The following is a 17,485-nucleotide window of genomic DNA, read 5'->3' on the forward strand; positions in this document are numbered from 1 at the left end:
GACAGTTTTCTGAGATGTAATGCCTTTCAAGTTGCCAAAAGTAAGGATAAGTCTTCAAAAAAGAAAAAAAACTCACTTATAATAGCAGGAAAATAGTAGCTTCTGAGAGGGCTGGTTGGTGGTGGTTTGTTTTTTTTTTTTTCAAACAAATGGCAGGGAATTTCGCTGTTTGAGAACAGAATGAAAATAGGAATTTATCCATTTTAAGATTTCCAACATTTAAAAATCTGGAAATCCTAGGTAACTAGCGGGTAGGATCACATACATCCTTTTATGTGTTTTATTTTTTTTTTTAATTTTATTTTATTTTTAAACTTTACAATATTGTATTAGTTTTGCCAAATATCGAAATGAATCCGCCACTTTCTAACACATACATCCTTTTAAAAATTACCATCAAAATCCCAGTTTTAAAATGACCCAGATGACATTTCCAGCATTATTTATTTGAATCTCTTTCATTTTTTCAGAAGAGAAAACTGAGCCATATACTATGACGCTCAATAAGACTTTGCTAGCCTCATAAAATTTTTATTGATCTTCCTGCTAGCTTGAAAGCTTTATTCCATTAGCAGCACATGTAAAAGTGTTAAAGAGAAGAGGAAGGATGGAGAGAAGCACCCTTGTGGTCTGGGGCTCTGTCTCTAAATCACTCTGCAATAGAAGATGCAGGCAGCAGACCTTCAGAGCTTTCATTTAGTAAAAAATTCTGCAGCTTCAGGAAGTGCCACAAATGTGTGTCTACAATCGACCTCCTCTATGATTCACTACTAATCCACTCCTTGCAATGTCTTTCCATGAAGGTCATGGGGTTCTCACTGCTTTGTGTCTATGTTTGGCTGTAGGGGCTGAAGTGCCTTCTCTCATGTGATGAAGATAACTGGTCCAACAAATGCTTTAGTTTAGTCAAAATGTTTCCTCTTATAAGACATCTACAACTACAACTTTAGGGACCATGCTGAGCTTAAACTCAATGAATCACAGGTGGTCTTAACCCCCACAAAAATGTCTTTCTGGCAGTGTTTTAAATCAAGCATGGCATATGGACTGGGAAACAGCAAAACTTTAACCCTGCTCAGAGTGGGTTGGACTTTGTGGAATCAAGTCCCAAGGCTACACACATACCTTTGGGGAGTAAACCAGAAGACAGAACTGGAGTCTGAACTGCACACAATTGTTTTTTTTGTAGTAAAAAATGGCTGAACACTGCAACTTCGTGTGTCTCATAGCATCAATCTACCTGGGCAGAAAGAAAGTTAACATTCCAGGCTTGCCAGTGCGTCCTTGGAAAGGTCTGATTTTGCTTTATGTCTTTTTGCTATGATAAATCTTAGGCACAAGTATGACTACATGTTAAGTTCTGAGTCCTTCTCAGTGAATCACAGAACCTGAATCACAAATATCTTACATGAAAATCTGACTACTGAATACAACTATGGCAAACGAAGAACATTACTGGTTTAAAATCACAATATCTAAAGATTAAAGAGAACTCTCGAGACAGTCTCGGGTAATTCAGAGTGTTTCACCTAAAATGTTCTACTGTATGAAATCCTTTTGCTTATTTACTTGACAGTTAAAATTTATTCTAAAAGAGCTTCCAGGAATATTGTAACATTTAAGGCATTGCTATTAAATGTTTTATCCAACATTATTTATAAAACTTGCATTAGAATAAGAAAGTCATAATGCAATTTCATAACTTCTAGTGACTTTCCTGATTATTCCACATGGAGAGCTTTTCAGTTTAAATTCCTCCTGTTTGTGAAGTTGTGTAGGAATGATCAAAGCTCATGGGAGTCAGCACTAGACAAACCTAGGTTTAATTTTCTACTTTATTTCAGTTTTCTTCACATTTATTCAGTCGATACCCTACTCCAGGGGACACCTTGTGCTCAGTATTGGGAAAATCTTAAATGAACAATACATCTTTTCTACAACTTTTTCCTTTTCTAGACCTCTAATTCCAGGGTGCTTTTGATTTCCCCTAGTAATTTCCCTCCCTGCAGAAATATTCTCCCCCTTTAGGGCCTAAAGCACAATCTTGACCTCAGTTGTTTTCCAGCCTGGATTTATAAATATGCTTTGCATTTATAAACAGTCTTCCACCCCTAGGGAAAATATGCTCATGTATCTCTGCTATCTCTTGAAACTATGTCAAAGTTGAACTAACCGTCCTCACAAAATGAGCCAACCCGGTCTTCTTGTTACTGTCAATGGAACCACTGTATTCCCAGGCTCAGAAATGTTACATGTTTTCAGTAAAAATTTACAGACACTCCTATTGGCCAGCCACTGTGCTATGCGCTAAGAATACAAAGACTGTAGGACCTAGCATCATGACATCATACATGAGGAGGTGATCAAGACCATCCCTAAGAAAAAGAAATGCAAAAAGGAAATATGGTTGTCTGAGGAGGTCTTCCAAATAGCTGAGAAAATAAGAGAAGTGAAAAACAAAGGAGAAAAGGAAAGATAGAAGCATCTGAATGCAGAGTTCCGAAGAATAGCAAGGAGAGATAAGAAAGCCTTCCTCAGCAATCAATGCAAAGAAATAGAGGAAAACAAAAGAATGGGAAAGACTAGAGATCTCTTCAAGATAATTAGAGATACCAAGGGAACATTTCATGTAAAGATGGGCTCAATAAAGGACAGAAATGGTATGGACCTAACAAAAGCAGAAGATATTAAGAGGAGGTGGCAAGAATACACAGAACTATTCAAAAAAAAATCTTAATGATTCAGATAACCACAAGAGTGTGGTCCCTTACCTACAGCCACACATCCTGGAGTGTGAAGTCAAGTGGGCCTTAGGAAGCATCACTATGAACAAAGCTAGTGGAGGTGATGGAATTCCAGCTGAGCTATTCCAAATCCTGAAAGATGATGCTGTCAAGTGCTACACTCAATATGCCAGCATATTTGGAAAACTTGGCAGTGGACACAGGACTGGAAAAGGTCAGTTTTCATTCCAATCCCAAAGAAAGGCAATGCCAAAGAATGCTCAAACTACTGCACACTCATCTCACATGCTAGCAAAGTAATGCTCAAAATTCTCCAAGCCAGGCTTCAACAATAAGTAACCAAGAACTTCCAGATATTCAAGCTGGATTTAGAAAAGGCAAAGGAACCAGAGATCAAATTGCCAACATCCATTGCATCATTGAAAAAGCAAGAGAGTTCCAGAAAAACATCTACTTCTGCTTTATTGACTACACCAAAGGCTTTGACTATGTGGATCACAATAAACTTTGGAAAATTCTCCAAGAGATGGGAATACCAGATAACCTTACCTGCCTCCTGAGAAATCTGTATGCAGGTCAAGAAGCAATAGTTAGAATCAGACATGGAACAACAGACTGGTTCCAAGTTGGGAAAGGAGTACATCAATATAACATCAAGGCTGTATATTGTCACCCTGCTTATTTAACTTATATGCAGAGTACATCATGTGAAATGCCGGGTTGGATGAAGCACCACCTGGAATCAAGATTGCTGGGAGAAATATCAATAACCTCAGCTACGCAGATGATACCACCCTTATGGCAGAAAGAGAAGAACTAAAGAGCCTCTTGATGAAAGTGAAAAAAGAGAGTGAAAAAGCTGGCTTAAAACTCAATATTCAAAAAACAAAGATCATGGCATGCAGTCCCATCACTTCATGGTAAACAGATGGGGAAACAATGGAAACAGTGACAGATTTTATTTTCTTGGGCTCCTAAATCACTGCAGATGATGACTCCAGCCTTGAAATTAAAAGATGCTTGCTCCTTGGAAGAAAAGCTATGACCAACCTAGACAGCATATTAAAAAACAGAGGCATTACTTTGCCAACAAAGGTCCGTCTAGTCAAAGCTATGGTTTTTCCAGTAGTCATATATGGATGTAAGAGTTGGACCATAAAGAAAGCTGAGTGCCAAAGAATTGATGCTTTTGAACTGTGGTTTTGAATAAGACTCTTGAGAGCCCCTTGGACTGCAAGCTGAATATTCATTAGAAAGACTGAGGTTGAAGCCAAAGTTCCAATAGTTTGGCCACCTGATACGAAGATCTGACTCATTAGAAAAGACCCTGATGCTGGGAAAGATTGAAGGCTGGAGGAGAAGTGGAAAACAGAGTATGAGATAGTTGGATGGCATTACCGACTGAATGGACATGAGTCTGAGCAAGCTCCAGGAGTTGGTGATGGACAGGGAAGCCTGGTGTGCTGCAGTCCATGGGGTCGCAAAGTCAGACATGATTGAGCATCTGAACTGAACTGAGGACATCGCATCTACTTCCAAGATCCTCATTGTCCTTTGGTGGAGACAATATGCAAATAAATATAGGCATTTACAACAACAGACCAAATCAGTTTTCAAAAATCGATACACTACAGAGGACTAGTAACCAAATAAATGATACAGTGTTATAGGTAATCAGAGGTGAGAGGCCAAGTACTTCAGGGGGTAGTACTCCAGTGCTCTTGCCTGGAGGGTCCCATGGATGAAGGAGCCTGGTGGGCTGCAGTTCGTGGGGTCGCTAAGGAGTCGGATACGACTGAGCGACTTCACTTTCACTTTTCACTTTCCTGCATTGGAGAAGGAAATGGCAACCCACTCCAGTGTTCTTGCCTGGAGAATCCCAGGGACGGGGGAGCCTGGTGGGCTGCCATCTACGGGGTCGCACAGAGTCAGACACGACTGAAGCGACTTAGCGGCAGCAGCAGCAGCAGCAGCAGCAGGGATGGGAATGTCACTGAATAAAGATTTTGACGAATGGAGAGAATATGGATATGTGAGGGGGATGCCGAGAATCCTCCTGGCTGGGGCATGGCATGTGCAAAACTACAGAGGCACACAGATAAGAGTGCATCAAGGGACTGTCCAGTCAGAACGGGGGGGTGTAGGAAGGCGGGCAGGTGAAAATAAGACAAACAGCCCGAGGTCACTGCCTCCTCAGATTCCAAGAGCTTTGAATTTGTGATGAAGGCAATGGGAAGTCACAAGAGTGCCAGATGGCACTTCCAGCTGTGAACTAATCTAGCTTCAGCAGATTCTGGGTAAATGAAAGGTAAGGCCCCACAAGCCTGCTGGAAATGTATTCAAAAGGGTTATCATCTTAATAAAAAGGAAATCTGACTAAAACCCCATCTTAAGAACTCCACTTTCTGCACAATTTAATAATTCTGCAGCCTTTCCCACTTTCCCTTAACCTGCACCAGGAGGTGATTACTTAACTTTCCCTTAACCTGCACCAGGAGATGATTACTTAACTTTCCCTTAACCTGCACCAGGAGATGATTACTTAACCATTAGGGGGAAAAGTGACACGAGTGACTGTGTTTTGAAGTTTCTGTCTGTAGCTGAAGTATCAGGGAGCCAAGGACGAGCAGAGTCAGCGTGGCTGTGCTAGTGGGAGCCAGGACAGAGAGGCAGCACCGCACAGGGACCCTGCGGAGGCGTTCCAGGTCTCCTCGGCTTCAGACCCTGCAGGAAATGGAGACCCAGCCACAAACTCCAGGAAGCAAGAACGATGAGCAGGAAGAGGAAACAGAGAATGGAGGAACAGGGTCTGGCTGGGAAACAGGTGGGGTGTTTTTGAAGGTGATACACCGGCAGGTGATGTGGGTAGACGCTGATGAGTATCTTGACTCTTTCATAGGCAAACCTAGGAAGCAGTCACTTCGCTATGCAAACTTGCAGGCACCGCACCATGGCAACATATGTAACTAGAGATGCTGAGAAACAGTGCAGAGTCTGATTTACCCTTCTGCACCAGAACAGACCCACTTTGTGGCATGGTGCAACATCTGGTCACATTTAAATTGATGCAACAATAAGAACAATGAACCATTTATTCAGCACTCTTGCTCATTTCTTGTTGCAAAAACAAATGCAATTAAATGAGAATATTTGACGATAATGTATCTGGGACATACACTGCATCCTTATTCATATTGACAGAAACGACTCGATTAAGACTTACTTTTTTTTTGCATTTCACACATTCCAAATAGAACAAAAACTAATGACTCAGCAGCCCCACTAGACTACATTAGAGGCTTGTAAGACCCTGTGGAGGTTTTAAAATTTAGAGGGAGCTCATCCAGCAACAATGAATAGTGACTGAAAATCCCTTTCTGATAATTTTTTTTCATTATGAAAAATGAAGTTATGACAGTTATGGAAAATGATATTCATCCAAAAAACAAAGAAATCTGTCCAATACTGGGATAATACAAATTCAATGTAGAGACACTGATTTTACAAATATCAATATCAACCAAACACTGTGTGAAATTATGTGATGTATGGGAACAGAATCCACCGAAAACATCACTCATCTACAAAACTGACAATAAGGCACGAAGAATGGAACAGACACATGTTGGTTTTTATTAACAGTTTGTAATCAATCAACTTCCAGAAAGAAACTGAAGCAGTTGCATTGAAGGTTCATCTACAACAAGATAAAATGCCAACATAACCTTTTCTGTAAAAATCCATTTTGTCTGCCAAAGTACACAACAGGAAAGATATAAATATTATTTAAATAATTGCAACAGATAATTCTACCAAGTTACCAAGATATTTTTAAGGGATAAAGGGTAAGCTACTTGTTTACTCCAAAGAGTTGATGTCTAATCACAGACATCATACTTAAATTACCAGGTGGCTCAGTGGTAAAGAATCCACCTTCCAAGCAGGAGAGGCAGGTTCAATCCGTGGGCCAGGAAGATACCCTGGAGGAGGAGATGGCAACTCACTCCAGTATTCTTGCCTGGGAAATCCCATAGACAGAGGAGCCTGGCAGGCTATAGTCCCTGGTGTTGCAAAGAGTCAGAAACGACTGAGCAACTGAACACACACACACACACACTCAGACATCATATTCTGACCTTGAAGAACCATAGATGCTCTCCAAGTAAGGGGAGTGACAGGCTAATTTAGCCTTTGACACTTGGCCAGGTGCTTCCAGAACTACGATAATTTCTACCAGACCCAAGGAACTTGAAGGCAAGTATGGTGCCTTCATCTTTATCAGCTCCGTACCGTTAGTATTTAGCCCACCATTTAGCATATGCTGCTGCTAAGTCACGTCAGTCATGTCCGACTCTGTGCGACCCCAGAGATGGCAGCCCACCAGGCTCCCCCGTCCCTGGGATTCTCCAGGCAAGAACACTGGAGTGGGTTGCCATTTCCTTCTCCAATGCATTAAAGTGAAAAGTGAAAGTGAAGTCACTCAGTCATGTCCGACTCTCTGGGACCCCATGGACTGTAGCCTACCAGGCTCCTCCATCCATGGGATTTCCCAGGCAAGAGTACTGGAGTGGGGTGCCATTGCCTTCTCCATTTGGCATATAGGTGACACTGAATAAACGCCTGAAGAAGGAAACAAGAGAGCAAGAAATTGTAGATAGTGTACCCCAAACAAACTGTGGCAAAAGCCCAAGAAGCAAAAGTATTAATGACAAGTAAAAAAGAAAAAGTATACATTTGCTCACTTTTTGATGGCGGCTAAGATGGTGAAAAAGTGAACGTCACTTATTCTGTCCAACTCTTTGAGACTTACCCTGGCCAGAATACTGGAGTGGGTAGCCATCCCCATCTCCAGGGGATCTTCCCAACCCAGGAACCAAACTCAGGTCTCCCACATCGCAGGCAGATTCTTTACCAGCTGAGCCACAAGGGAAACCCAAGAACACTGGAGTGGGTAGCCTATTCCTTCTCCAGCAGATACGGTAGAAAAAAGGTGACCAAAAGAACTGCCGGATCACAGTTACATCACTCCGTGTCAGAAAACAAAAACTAACGTAATTCAGGATGGTGCCGACAATGTGTTAGGCAAGACTCAAAATCAAATGACTATTTTGGCAGCCACATAATAGAAAGGTTTGCTCAGTACCACTTATAGTGAGGGCTTCCCCTGTGGCTCAGCTGGTAAAGCATCCACCTGCAATGCAGGAGACCTGGGTTTGATCCCTGGGTTGGGAAGATCTCCTGGAGAAGGGAAAGGCTACCCACTAGAGTATTCTGGGCTGGAGAATTCCATGGACTGTACAGTCCATGGTGTCACTAACAGCCAGACACGACTGAGCGACTTTCACTTAAATAGCACCCCACTCCAGTATTCTTGCCTGGAGAATCCCATGGACAGAGGAGCCTGGCAGGCTACAGTCCATGGGGACGCGAGAGCTGGGCACGATTTAACGACTAAACCACCATCCCACTTAATAGTGAATATCTGGGGAACAGAGGGTCAATCTCCAATACAACAGTGTACCACCTATACTGCCCGGGATAAAGCCTGAGAAGAGGGCAGTCTCCAGCTGGAAACATCAGACACTCTGTGAAACAGGCATTTCATCTGTGAGAGATTTGTGAACTCTAGTCTTTTTTCCAAAGCAACTTAATAGATATGTTTTGATAATCTGTTTGTTAAAAAGCAAAAAAAAAAAAAAAAAAAAAAATCCATCTTAGCTGAAATGAAAAGCATTTCAGAAAAGCACATGTTCCATGTATTTTGTGGAAATGACTGAGAATTATTTCTCAAGCTGTTTTATCACCAAAAGCAGCTTCTTGATTTGTGTTACAAAGTCCTTCTGATACAGTTAGCCAACAGGAGTAAACACTCACTACACACTTTAAATTCAACCCAAGAGGCTTTTATTTAAAAGTCAACAAAAAATAAACAAAAGCCTCCCTCCAGCCAGATGGCGACAACACTATAATCAAAAGATAAAATGCTGTATTTTTCACCTGTATTAATATAATCAGATTAAAAGATAAGCCTTTTCATCCCTGTGGGTGACGTATTTTCCTGGCGATATTTACCAGTCACAGTGCAAGCTGTTTCACAAATGATCTTTGCCCTGTAATATGAATAATGTTTATGATTAAGCAAAGTACAGGGCAAAATATAGAAAAAGGGTGAAAACCCTAACCATACTGTTTTCCAGTCTCACTGAGAAATGGTAAATTACAGATTGCAGTTAATTGTCTAAATTTCAACAGCTGGATAGGGAGCTGATCAAATTAGATCCAATTCAATTAAATTCAGTGTGTAATTAAAAGCAACTGTTTAAATAATTTAGGAAAGAAAAATAATTAGAACTCAACTTTATTATGCTCCCGTTAATTAAAGTCACCGACTGAAAGAAGCTGTTTTTACTTTTAACAGGATCACAACTTAACTTGAAAGAAAACTAAAATGACGAATGCCACAGTTTTAAAAAAATGCTTATTTTGGGCCACAAAACAGAAAAGATTTTGTACTTAAATACAAAGTAAAATTATCAAGGTAGTAAATGTACAATTCTTAGAAAGAGTCCCAAATAAGCAGTAGATTTAAGTATCAGTTTTGCAAAGAAATGTGAAAGTAATTTTAATCCTGTATTATCTGACTAAATGAGTCATCTGTGCTTTCCATATACACATGGTTGCCTGGAGAATCCCAGGGACGGGGGAGCCTGGTGGGCTGCCGTCCATGAGGTCACACAGAGTCGGACACGACTGAAGTGACTTAGCATTAGCAGAATATTAATTGTTAATCATTCCTCCTCTGCAGAAAATAGTAAACTACTTTAAATTTTTTTATATTAACATTGACAAACTCAGTAGGAATGAATGGTAAATAGTGAAAGGTTAAAAGTTATTCCAATTCATTTCAGGTTAACTACTGAACATTTAACTTAAAGGTTGTTTTAAAGTGACTGGCCAACCCAGTCTCACCATGCCGCCTTATGCTGTAGTCATTTCTACATTTGTGACCTTGTTATTAACAGTTTTTCTTCTCTCCTTGGATCACCAGTCTCACCATCTCTCCAACTACTTAATCCAATCCATCTTATTATTTTTGTAAAATATTTTTGAGAGTTTTAGGTTTACCTAAAAATTGTGCAGAAAGTTTAGAGAGCTTCCATGTACTCTCTTCCTCTACCTAAACACACTTTCTCCCATACACACACACACTTTCTCCCACTATCAACCTCCTTCACTGAATGGGACATTTGTTTCAACTGATGAACCTACACTGACACCTCATCATCACCCGAAGTCTATAGTTCACATTAGCGTTCATGCTTGGTGTTGTTTTGGGTCTTGAAAAATGTATAACGTCATATATCCACCATTATAGTATCATACGGAATCCAGATCATTTTTCATAGTCCAGCTCAAGTCTCTTTTCCCTAAAATCTCTTCTAGTTATCCTACCTTCAACACATTTTTTTCTCTGACTTTTGCTACACTCCAAGGCTGCCCCACATTATCGAGCATTTGACTTCATTCTATCTTATATGACTTTTAGAATGTTTATTTCCAAAAGTTCTAAATACTGATAATCTCGTGAGAGGCAAGGCAAAAACTATGCTTTATCGTTTAATAAATTGGGGGAAATGCCTGAGACATTGTTTCTTGTGTGGAAATTAACAGTGCCAACTTGCACAGGGAAGGCTCTGTACAGATCTGTGCTGGTTATCCAGTAAATATATATTCTCTGATGCTTCTTTCTAATAGAACCCTGAATGGCCACAAAGCACAGCTCTGGCTGAAAAGTTGAAAACTGAAATTGCTGGTGGGGTTTGTGAAAGCTCCTCAGAGAAGCAGCAGACCTGGTGGGTTTGCTCCTCTCCCCTCTTTTTCTTTCTGCCTTGAATCTCGATGTGATGTTCAAAGTAGATCATCCATTCACCTTATAACCAGAAGGCAATGATGACAAAGAGGTGATGGGAATAACAGAAACTTGGCCCTGCCATTTTTAAGCCTCTGAACAAGTATTAGCATGTTTGCTGTTGGCAAGAAAACAAAATGAAAACCTAATTTGTTTAAATCACTTTATTTTCTAGATCTTGTATTCACAATGAAAAGTAATCCTTAGCCTGAAGATAAAATACATTGCTCCTTGGAAGAAAAGCTATGACAAACCTAGACAGTGTATTAAAAAGCAGAGGCATTACTTCGCCAACAAAGCTATGGTTTTTCCAGTAGTCATGTGGGAGTTGTGAGAGGTGGACCATGAAGAAGGCTGAGTGCCGAAGAACTGATGCTTTTAAATCACCGTGCTCGAGAAGATTCTTGAGAGTCCCTTGGACTGCAAGGTGACCAAATGAGGCTATCCTAAAAGAAATCAACTCTAAATATTCACTGGAAGGACTGATGCTGAAGCTCCAATATGTTGGCCACCTGACGTGAAGAGGTGACTCATTGGAAAAGACCTTGATGCTGGGAAAGATTGAAGGCCAAAGGAGAAAGGGGTGGCAGAGGATGAGATAGTTAGATAGCATCACTGACTCCATGGACATGAATTTGAGCAAAGTCTGGGAGATAGTGGAGGACAGAGAAACCTGATGTGCTACAGTTCACGGGGCGGCAGAGTTGGACATGACTTAGTGGCTGAATAACCACCACCACCACCTGATAGAGCCTTCACTAACTACAGAATCAAGTCCAAGTGCTTAGCTTCCAAATTCTCAACTATCACCTCTTGGAGCTCAGTCAGACATCACTGAGGGCTGGAGTGGGTGCTCCAAACTGGCTTAGAAGGTGGGAGAGATTCAGAAAAGGCAGAGGATTTAATTTAGGTGGGGGATAATAAAAGGCTACAAAGGACAGTGAGGAACCAGAAAGGGAGGGGAAAAAAGGGCACACAGATCTAGGTGGTGGTTAGATGATAAAAATATCTCATGCGTGGTCTTAGAGAAGGGCTTTTCATTTAAGGCGTTTGTGAGCAGGCTTGACACTGGGGAGTCTGTACAGGCTTCGTGTTTCAGCATCGCCTTCATTTGATGCATCGTGACTTACTCCAATTTCTTCCAGGAGTCAGAAAGCAAAACAGGGGCTGGTTTAGCATATTCAAGAAGATTTGCATTTAGATTTGAAAAATAGCAGTAGGAAAAAAAAAATGAGCAAAGATGCCAGATCAGTTTTTTTTTTTTTTTAACTTATTTATTTGGCAGTGTTGGCTCTTAGTTCCAGCATGCAGGATCTTTAGTTGTGGCATGTGGGGTCTAGTTCCCTGACCAAGGATCAACCCCCCTGCCTTGGGAGCACAGAGTTTTAGCCACTGGACTACCAGGGAAGTCCCCAGATCAGGTGGTTTTAATAATATCATTTGTGATAGAAATCACAGGAATTCCAACTTAGAAGCCAGTTATTTCTGAAAAGAATGGGAAAGTTTCCCCCAGAGCAAACTTGGTCATCTGGAATAGCTATTGGTAACTCCTGAACCACAATTCTACTTTTTCTCACCAGCTATTGATAGTATCCTAAGGCCCTCTGTATGACTGCTTACACTGCACGGAAGCACTGAAAGGTTGGCTAGGGGACTAAGTTACATTTATAGAACTGTTGAGAGAGAAGTGATCAGAGTAGGTATTAATCATATACTTGCCTATCAAAGGAAATAAAAAGTTTCAATTGAATTAGTATATTCTAAAAAATAGTACTTATTAGCTTTTCTACACAATATAAAGACTATAGAGGTACAAACTTGAAAGGTCCATAATCCCACCACCTGAATAACCCATTTATTCTTTTTATGTTAAAAAGAAATGTTTCTTCTATGGTAGCAAAGTCAAATTGTACATAAAAGTTGTAAATTAAAAATAGAAGCCCCTTATTTTCCCCTCTTTTCTCTCTGGAAAAAATGTCTATGTGCATATATATATTTACATTTAATTTATTCAAAACATCACAATACTTACTTTTCTGTTGAATTTTTTAACCTCAGCCTACTTTTCAAGTTCCTTCTTTAACTGCATAGCATCTCATCATTTTCAACACATGACTGAAGTAATTAAAAAACAGTAATCCCCTGTCTTGCTTTCTAACTTCAAGTTATCTGAATCTTCCTGCTTGAGTATAATTTATATTCAACACCAGCACCTGATCTCTTGCCTCTGGCATTGGTAAATTCATCTTTTGCAGTTTAGGCCTCTCTGTTCTTGCCAGTCTGGATTCTACTGAGAAGGCCACCACTTCCAAGGAGGAAGACTACCAAGGAAACTCCAAGACAACTTGACTTTGCAGGGAGAAAGGGGAAAGCCAGCAAAGGCAGGAAAGGGATCCGCTAGGAGCCACAGTGCTAGGTCTGAATCAGAAGCTGACAAACTAGACTGCTCCATGTGGATACACGTACCGCTTTCCCTCTCAGTTTTCCAAGCCAAACCTGTATTGGTTCAAGCTGTGGCTTCTGCCAACTCTGACATGAGATGTTGTGGGTTGAGCGGAAATTGAATTGTTTCTCTGGCACCTTCGCTGCACAGGAAATGGAGCAGAGCAGCAAAAGGTAGGAGAACACTTCCTGGCTGCCTTCACGCCCACTTCGAAGCCAGCACCACAGGCTGTTAAATCAGAAAGTGCTGAGAAGCGTGGAAGGCAGAAGCTGCTCCTTCCTCTGTCAGCCAGTGTGGCAAACCGGGGAAGAAGGCTGATGACGCCTGCGAAGACACAGTGCCGAGTCCCACCCCAGCCGCTCTGCACAGACGTTGTACTAGGACTTACTCTGCTAGTGACTATCAGGGGTGTATAGTTTGTGGTCTGAAAATGCATTCGACTCTATTAAATAATTCTAGAACTAACACCAAAAAAAGATGTCCTTTTTATCATAGGGGATTGGAATCCAACAGATAGAAGTCAAGGAGATACCTGGAGTAACAGGCAAGTTTGACCTTGGAGTACAAAATGAAGCAGGGCAAAGGCTAACAGAGTTTTGCCCAGAGAACACACTGGTAATAGCAAACACCCTCTTCCAACTTTACAAGAGATAACTCGACACACGGACATCACCAGATGGTCAATACCAAAATCAGACTGTGGCTCAAATCATGAGATCCTTATTGTAAAATTCAGACTTAAATTGAAGAAAGTAGGGAAAAATACTAGATCATTCAGGTATGAACTAAATCAAATCCTTTATGATTATCCAGTGGAGGTGACAAATAGATTCAAAGAATCAGAGTGCCTGAAGAACTGTGGATGGAGGTTCAACACTGTACAGGAGGCGATGACCCAAACCATCCCATAGAAAAAGAAATGCAAAAGGCAAAGTGGTTGTCTGAGGAGGGCTTACAAAAAGTTGAGAAAAGAAGAGAAGCCAAAGGCAAAGGAGAAAAGGAAACATATATCCATCTGAATGCAGAGTTCCAAAGAATAGCAAGGAGAAGTAAGAAAGCCTTCTTAAGTGAACAATGCAAAGAAATAGAGGAAAACAATAGAATGGGAAAGACTAGTGATCTCTTCAAGAAATACCACAGATCTCTTTAAGAGATATCAAAGAACATTTCATGCAAAGATGAGCACAATGAAAGACAGAAATAGCAAGAATCTAACAGAAGCAGAAGAGATTAAGAAGAGGTGGCAAGAATACACAGAAGAACTGTACAAAAAAGGTCTTAATGACCCAGATAACCACAATTGTGTGGTCACTCTCCTAGAGCCAGACATCCTGGAGTGTGATGTCAAGTGGGCCTTAGGAACCAGTACTATGAACAAAGTTAGGGGAGGTGATGGAATTCCATTTCAAATCCTAAAACATGATGCTGTTTTAAAGTGCTGCACTCCTTAATATGCCAGCAAATTTGGAGAACTCAGGACTGGAAAAGCTCAGTTTTCATTCCAATCTCAAAGAAGGGCAATGCCAAAGAATGTTCAAACCACTGTACAATTGTGCTTATTTGACATGCTAGCAAGATTATGCCCAAAATCCTTCAAGGCTTTAATAGTATGTGAACCAAGAACTTCCAGATGTACAAGCTGGATTTAGAAAAAGGAGAGGTACCAGAATAAAATTTCCAGCATCCCCTGGATCATAGAAAAAGCAAGGGAATTCAAGAAAAACATATACTGCTTCATTGACTATGTTAGAGCCTTTGACTGTGTGGATCACCACAAACTGTGACCAGACCACCTTATTACCTGCCTCCTGAGAAACCTGTATGCAGGTCAAGAACGACAGTTAGAACTGAACATGGAGTGGTTCAAATTTGTGAGAGGAGTGTGTCAAGGCTGTATATTGTCACCCTGCTTATTTAACTTATATGCAGAGCACATGATATAAAATGCCAGGGTGGATAAAGTGCAAGCTGGAAGCAAGATTTCTGGGAGAAATATCAACAACCTCAGATATGCAGATGATACCACTCTAATGGCAGAAAGTGAAGATGAACTAAAGAGCCTGTTGATGAGGGTGAAAGAGGAGAGTGAAAAAGCTGGCATAAAACTCAACATTCAAAAAACTAAGATCATAGCATTTGGTCCCAACACTTCATGGCAAATAGACGGGGGAAAAAATGGAAAATAGTCACAGATTTTATTTTCTTGGGCTCAAAAATCATTGCAAATGGTGACCGCAGCCATGAAATTAAAAGACACTTGCTCCTTGGAGGAAAAACTATGACAAACCTAGATAGCATATTAAAAAGCAGAGACATTACTTTGCTGACAAAGATCTGTATAATCAAAGCTATGTCATGTAGGGATGTGAGAGGTGGACAGTAAGGAAGGCTGAGTGCTGTAGAATTGATGTTTTTGAATTGTGATGCTAGAGAAGATTCTTTAGAGTCCCTTGGACAGCATGAGATCAAACCAATCAATCCTAAAGGAAATCAACTCTGAATATATCCGTTGGAAGGACTAATGCTGAAGCTCCAATAATTTGGCTGCCTGATATGAAGAGCCGACTCATTGGAAAAGACCCTGATGCTGGGAAAGACTGAGGGTAAGAGGAGAAGGGGGTGACAGAGGATGAGATGGTTGGATAGCATCACTAACTCCATAGATAAGAGTTTCAGCAAACTCCAAGAGATGGTGAAGGACAGGGAAGCATGGTGTGCTGCAGCTCATGGGTTCACAAAGAGAAGGACATGACTGAGCAACTGAACAATAACAACTTTGAAATAATTACCCTGGAGTGTCAGTTGCTCAGTTGTGCCCAACTCTTTGCAACCCCAAGGACTGCAGCCTGCCAGGTTCCTCTGTCCATGGGATTTTCCAGGCAAGGATATTAGAGTGGGTTGCCATTTCCTTCTCCAATTACCGTGGAGTGCAAAGAAATGTGATGCAGCCCAGACCTTGCTATGCTCACACAGTAAATGACCAGAAATTAAGTACCAGGCCAAGAAAAAGGATTTAAATCACAAAGTTTCCCTCCAGCCTTCTGCAGGAAAGGAAAAGTGAAATTTAAAACACGGTGTTCTGCACTCTTTATTATCTTTCTACTAGACATGGCATTTTATTTGATCAATTTCTTTAATTTGCCATACTAAAAATATTCCCAAATAGAGGCTCTCCAATTTTGGAACCTACTGCACATCTAAACATAGTAACACATGAGAACAAAAACTGAAGAAAAGGCTCTCAGTCTCAAAAACAAGGAAAGAGTCTGGCAGAAGCTGGCCAACTCACGGAAGGACAAAGCTGACTGTGTGGCAGGCGTCACCACCTGGCACACGGTACCAGGCCAAGCGGAAGGGCTCTTTACAGTACAGAGCACTAACAGCTATTTGGTTTACAGGCTACGACTCACATGTTTGTTTTCTAATATGTATATTCATCTGAAGTATGCTACACCCATTCCAAACAAGAGAATCCAATTACAAGTCCTCAATCTGCCTCAGCTTTCAGGTTTTTCAGGGTCACAAAGAGCTAAGCCAGAACTAAGCTGATAAACTGACTCCTTTCTTCGAAGTGCTTTTGGAATGCATTTGGGGAGACCATTTCTTACTTGACAATCTCTATTTGGGAGTTGGGAGCTACAGTAGTTGGAGAAGTCAGGAGAGGGGTGAGGAAGATTGGGAGGGTAAATCTGTATAGACAGCTCCTCCTGGAAAAAAGGAAAAAATTCAACAGTTACTCAGTGGAGGTGGGGAGGAACAGAGCTACTGTAAGCCAGGCTGCTGTCCCTGCATTCCAGGGAACACTGGCCTTGTTACTGGTCACCAGTCATTGGCCTTGACTGTCTCTCCACCCTGTTCTTTAACTAAGAACCTGCTCTGTTTTCAAAACTCCAGTAGAATCATTGTCAGAAAGGAACATATTTAAAAAACTATCCGAGTTTTTTAGTGAGGTGTGAATGTATCTCAGTGAAGCCCTGGTAAAGTATGGGACTGCCTCTCAAACCCACCACTCTGCCTGGATGACCCAGGAATAATCTTGGAACAACAGAGCAAACAGTTTCTTTGTAATTTACAAATGAAGCACAAGCCCAAGACTTCTTCAAACTCTTTTGCAATTCTACCTCCTTCCTTTTAAAGCAGTAAAAATCCTTAGACAATTTTCAAAAGGGTGTGTGCTTTCTGTAAATAGTAGGGTTGGGAGAAGCTGGGATGTTGTTTGGTCTTCATGTAGATTAAGGTAGGAGAGCAATTATGGTTGGGAGAAGGCAGGGCAGGAAGAAGGGATGGGGAGAGAGGGAAATTCAGCTTTTAAAACAGAATATGAGCAATTTAAGGGTAGATCACTGTACTATCGGGGCTTCCCTGATAGCTGAGTGGTAAAGACTCCAC

General features: G+C 41.0%; 1 protein-coding gene across 34 annotated transcripts in view; it reads right to left on the reverse strand.

Moving 5' to 3' along the window:
• The window catches only part of MAP7 (microtubule associated protein 7), a 179,311-nt gene that overhangs the window by 63,377 nt on the left and 98,449 nt on the right, over positions 1-17,485 (reverse strand). For 2 of the 34 annotated variants that reach the window (XM_086318014.1, XM_086318009.1), the window contains exon 2: positions 4,143-4,296. The exons of 30 other annotated variants lie outside the window; for them this stretch is intronic. In XM_086318014.1, coding sequence (XP_086174140.1) covers positions 4,143-4,218 — 76 coding nt within the window. In that variant the 5' untranslated portion in view covers positions 4,219-4,296. Of the gene's footprint in view, positions 1-1,125; positions 1,241-4,142; positions 4,297-17,485 lie in introns of those variants that run through there. 2 more of the 34 variants (XM_086318039.1, XM_086318038.1) reach the window with 1 other exon arrangement.

This window comes from Bos grunniens, chromosome 9, assembly GCF_055505025.1.
Source record: "Bos grunniens cultivar Pamir isolate PY7600 chromosome 9, Bosgru_T2T1.0, whole genome shotgun sequence".
Lineage (NCBI taxonomy): Eukaryota > Metazoa > Chordata > Mammalia > Artiodactyla > Bovidae > Bos > Bos grunniens.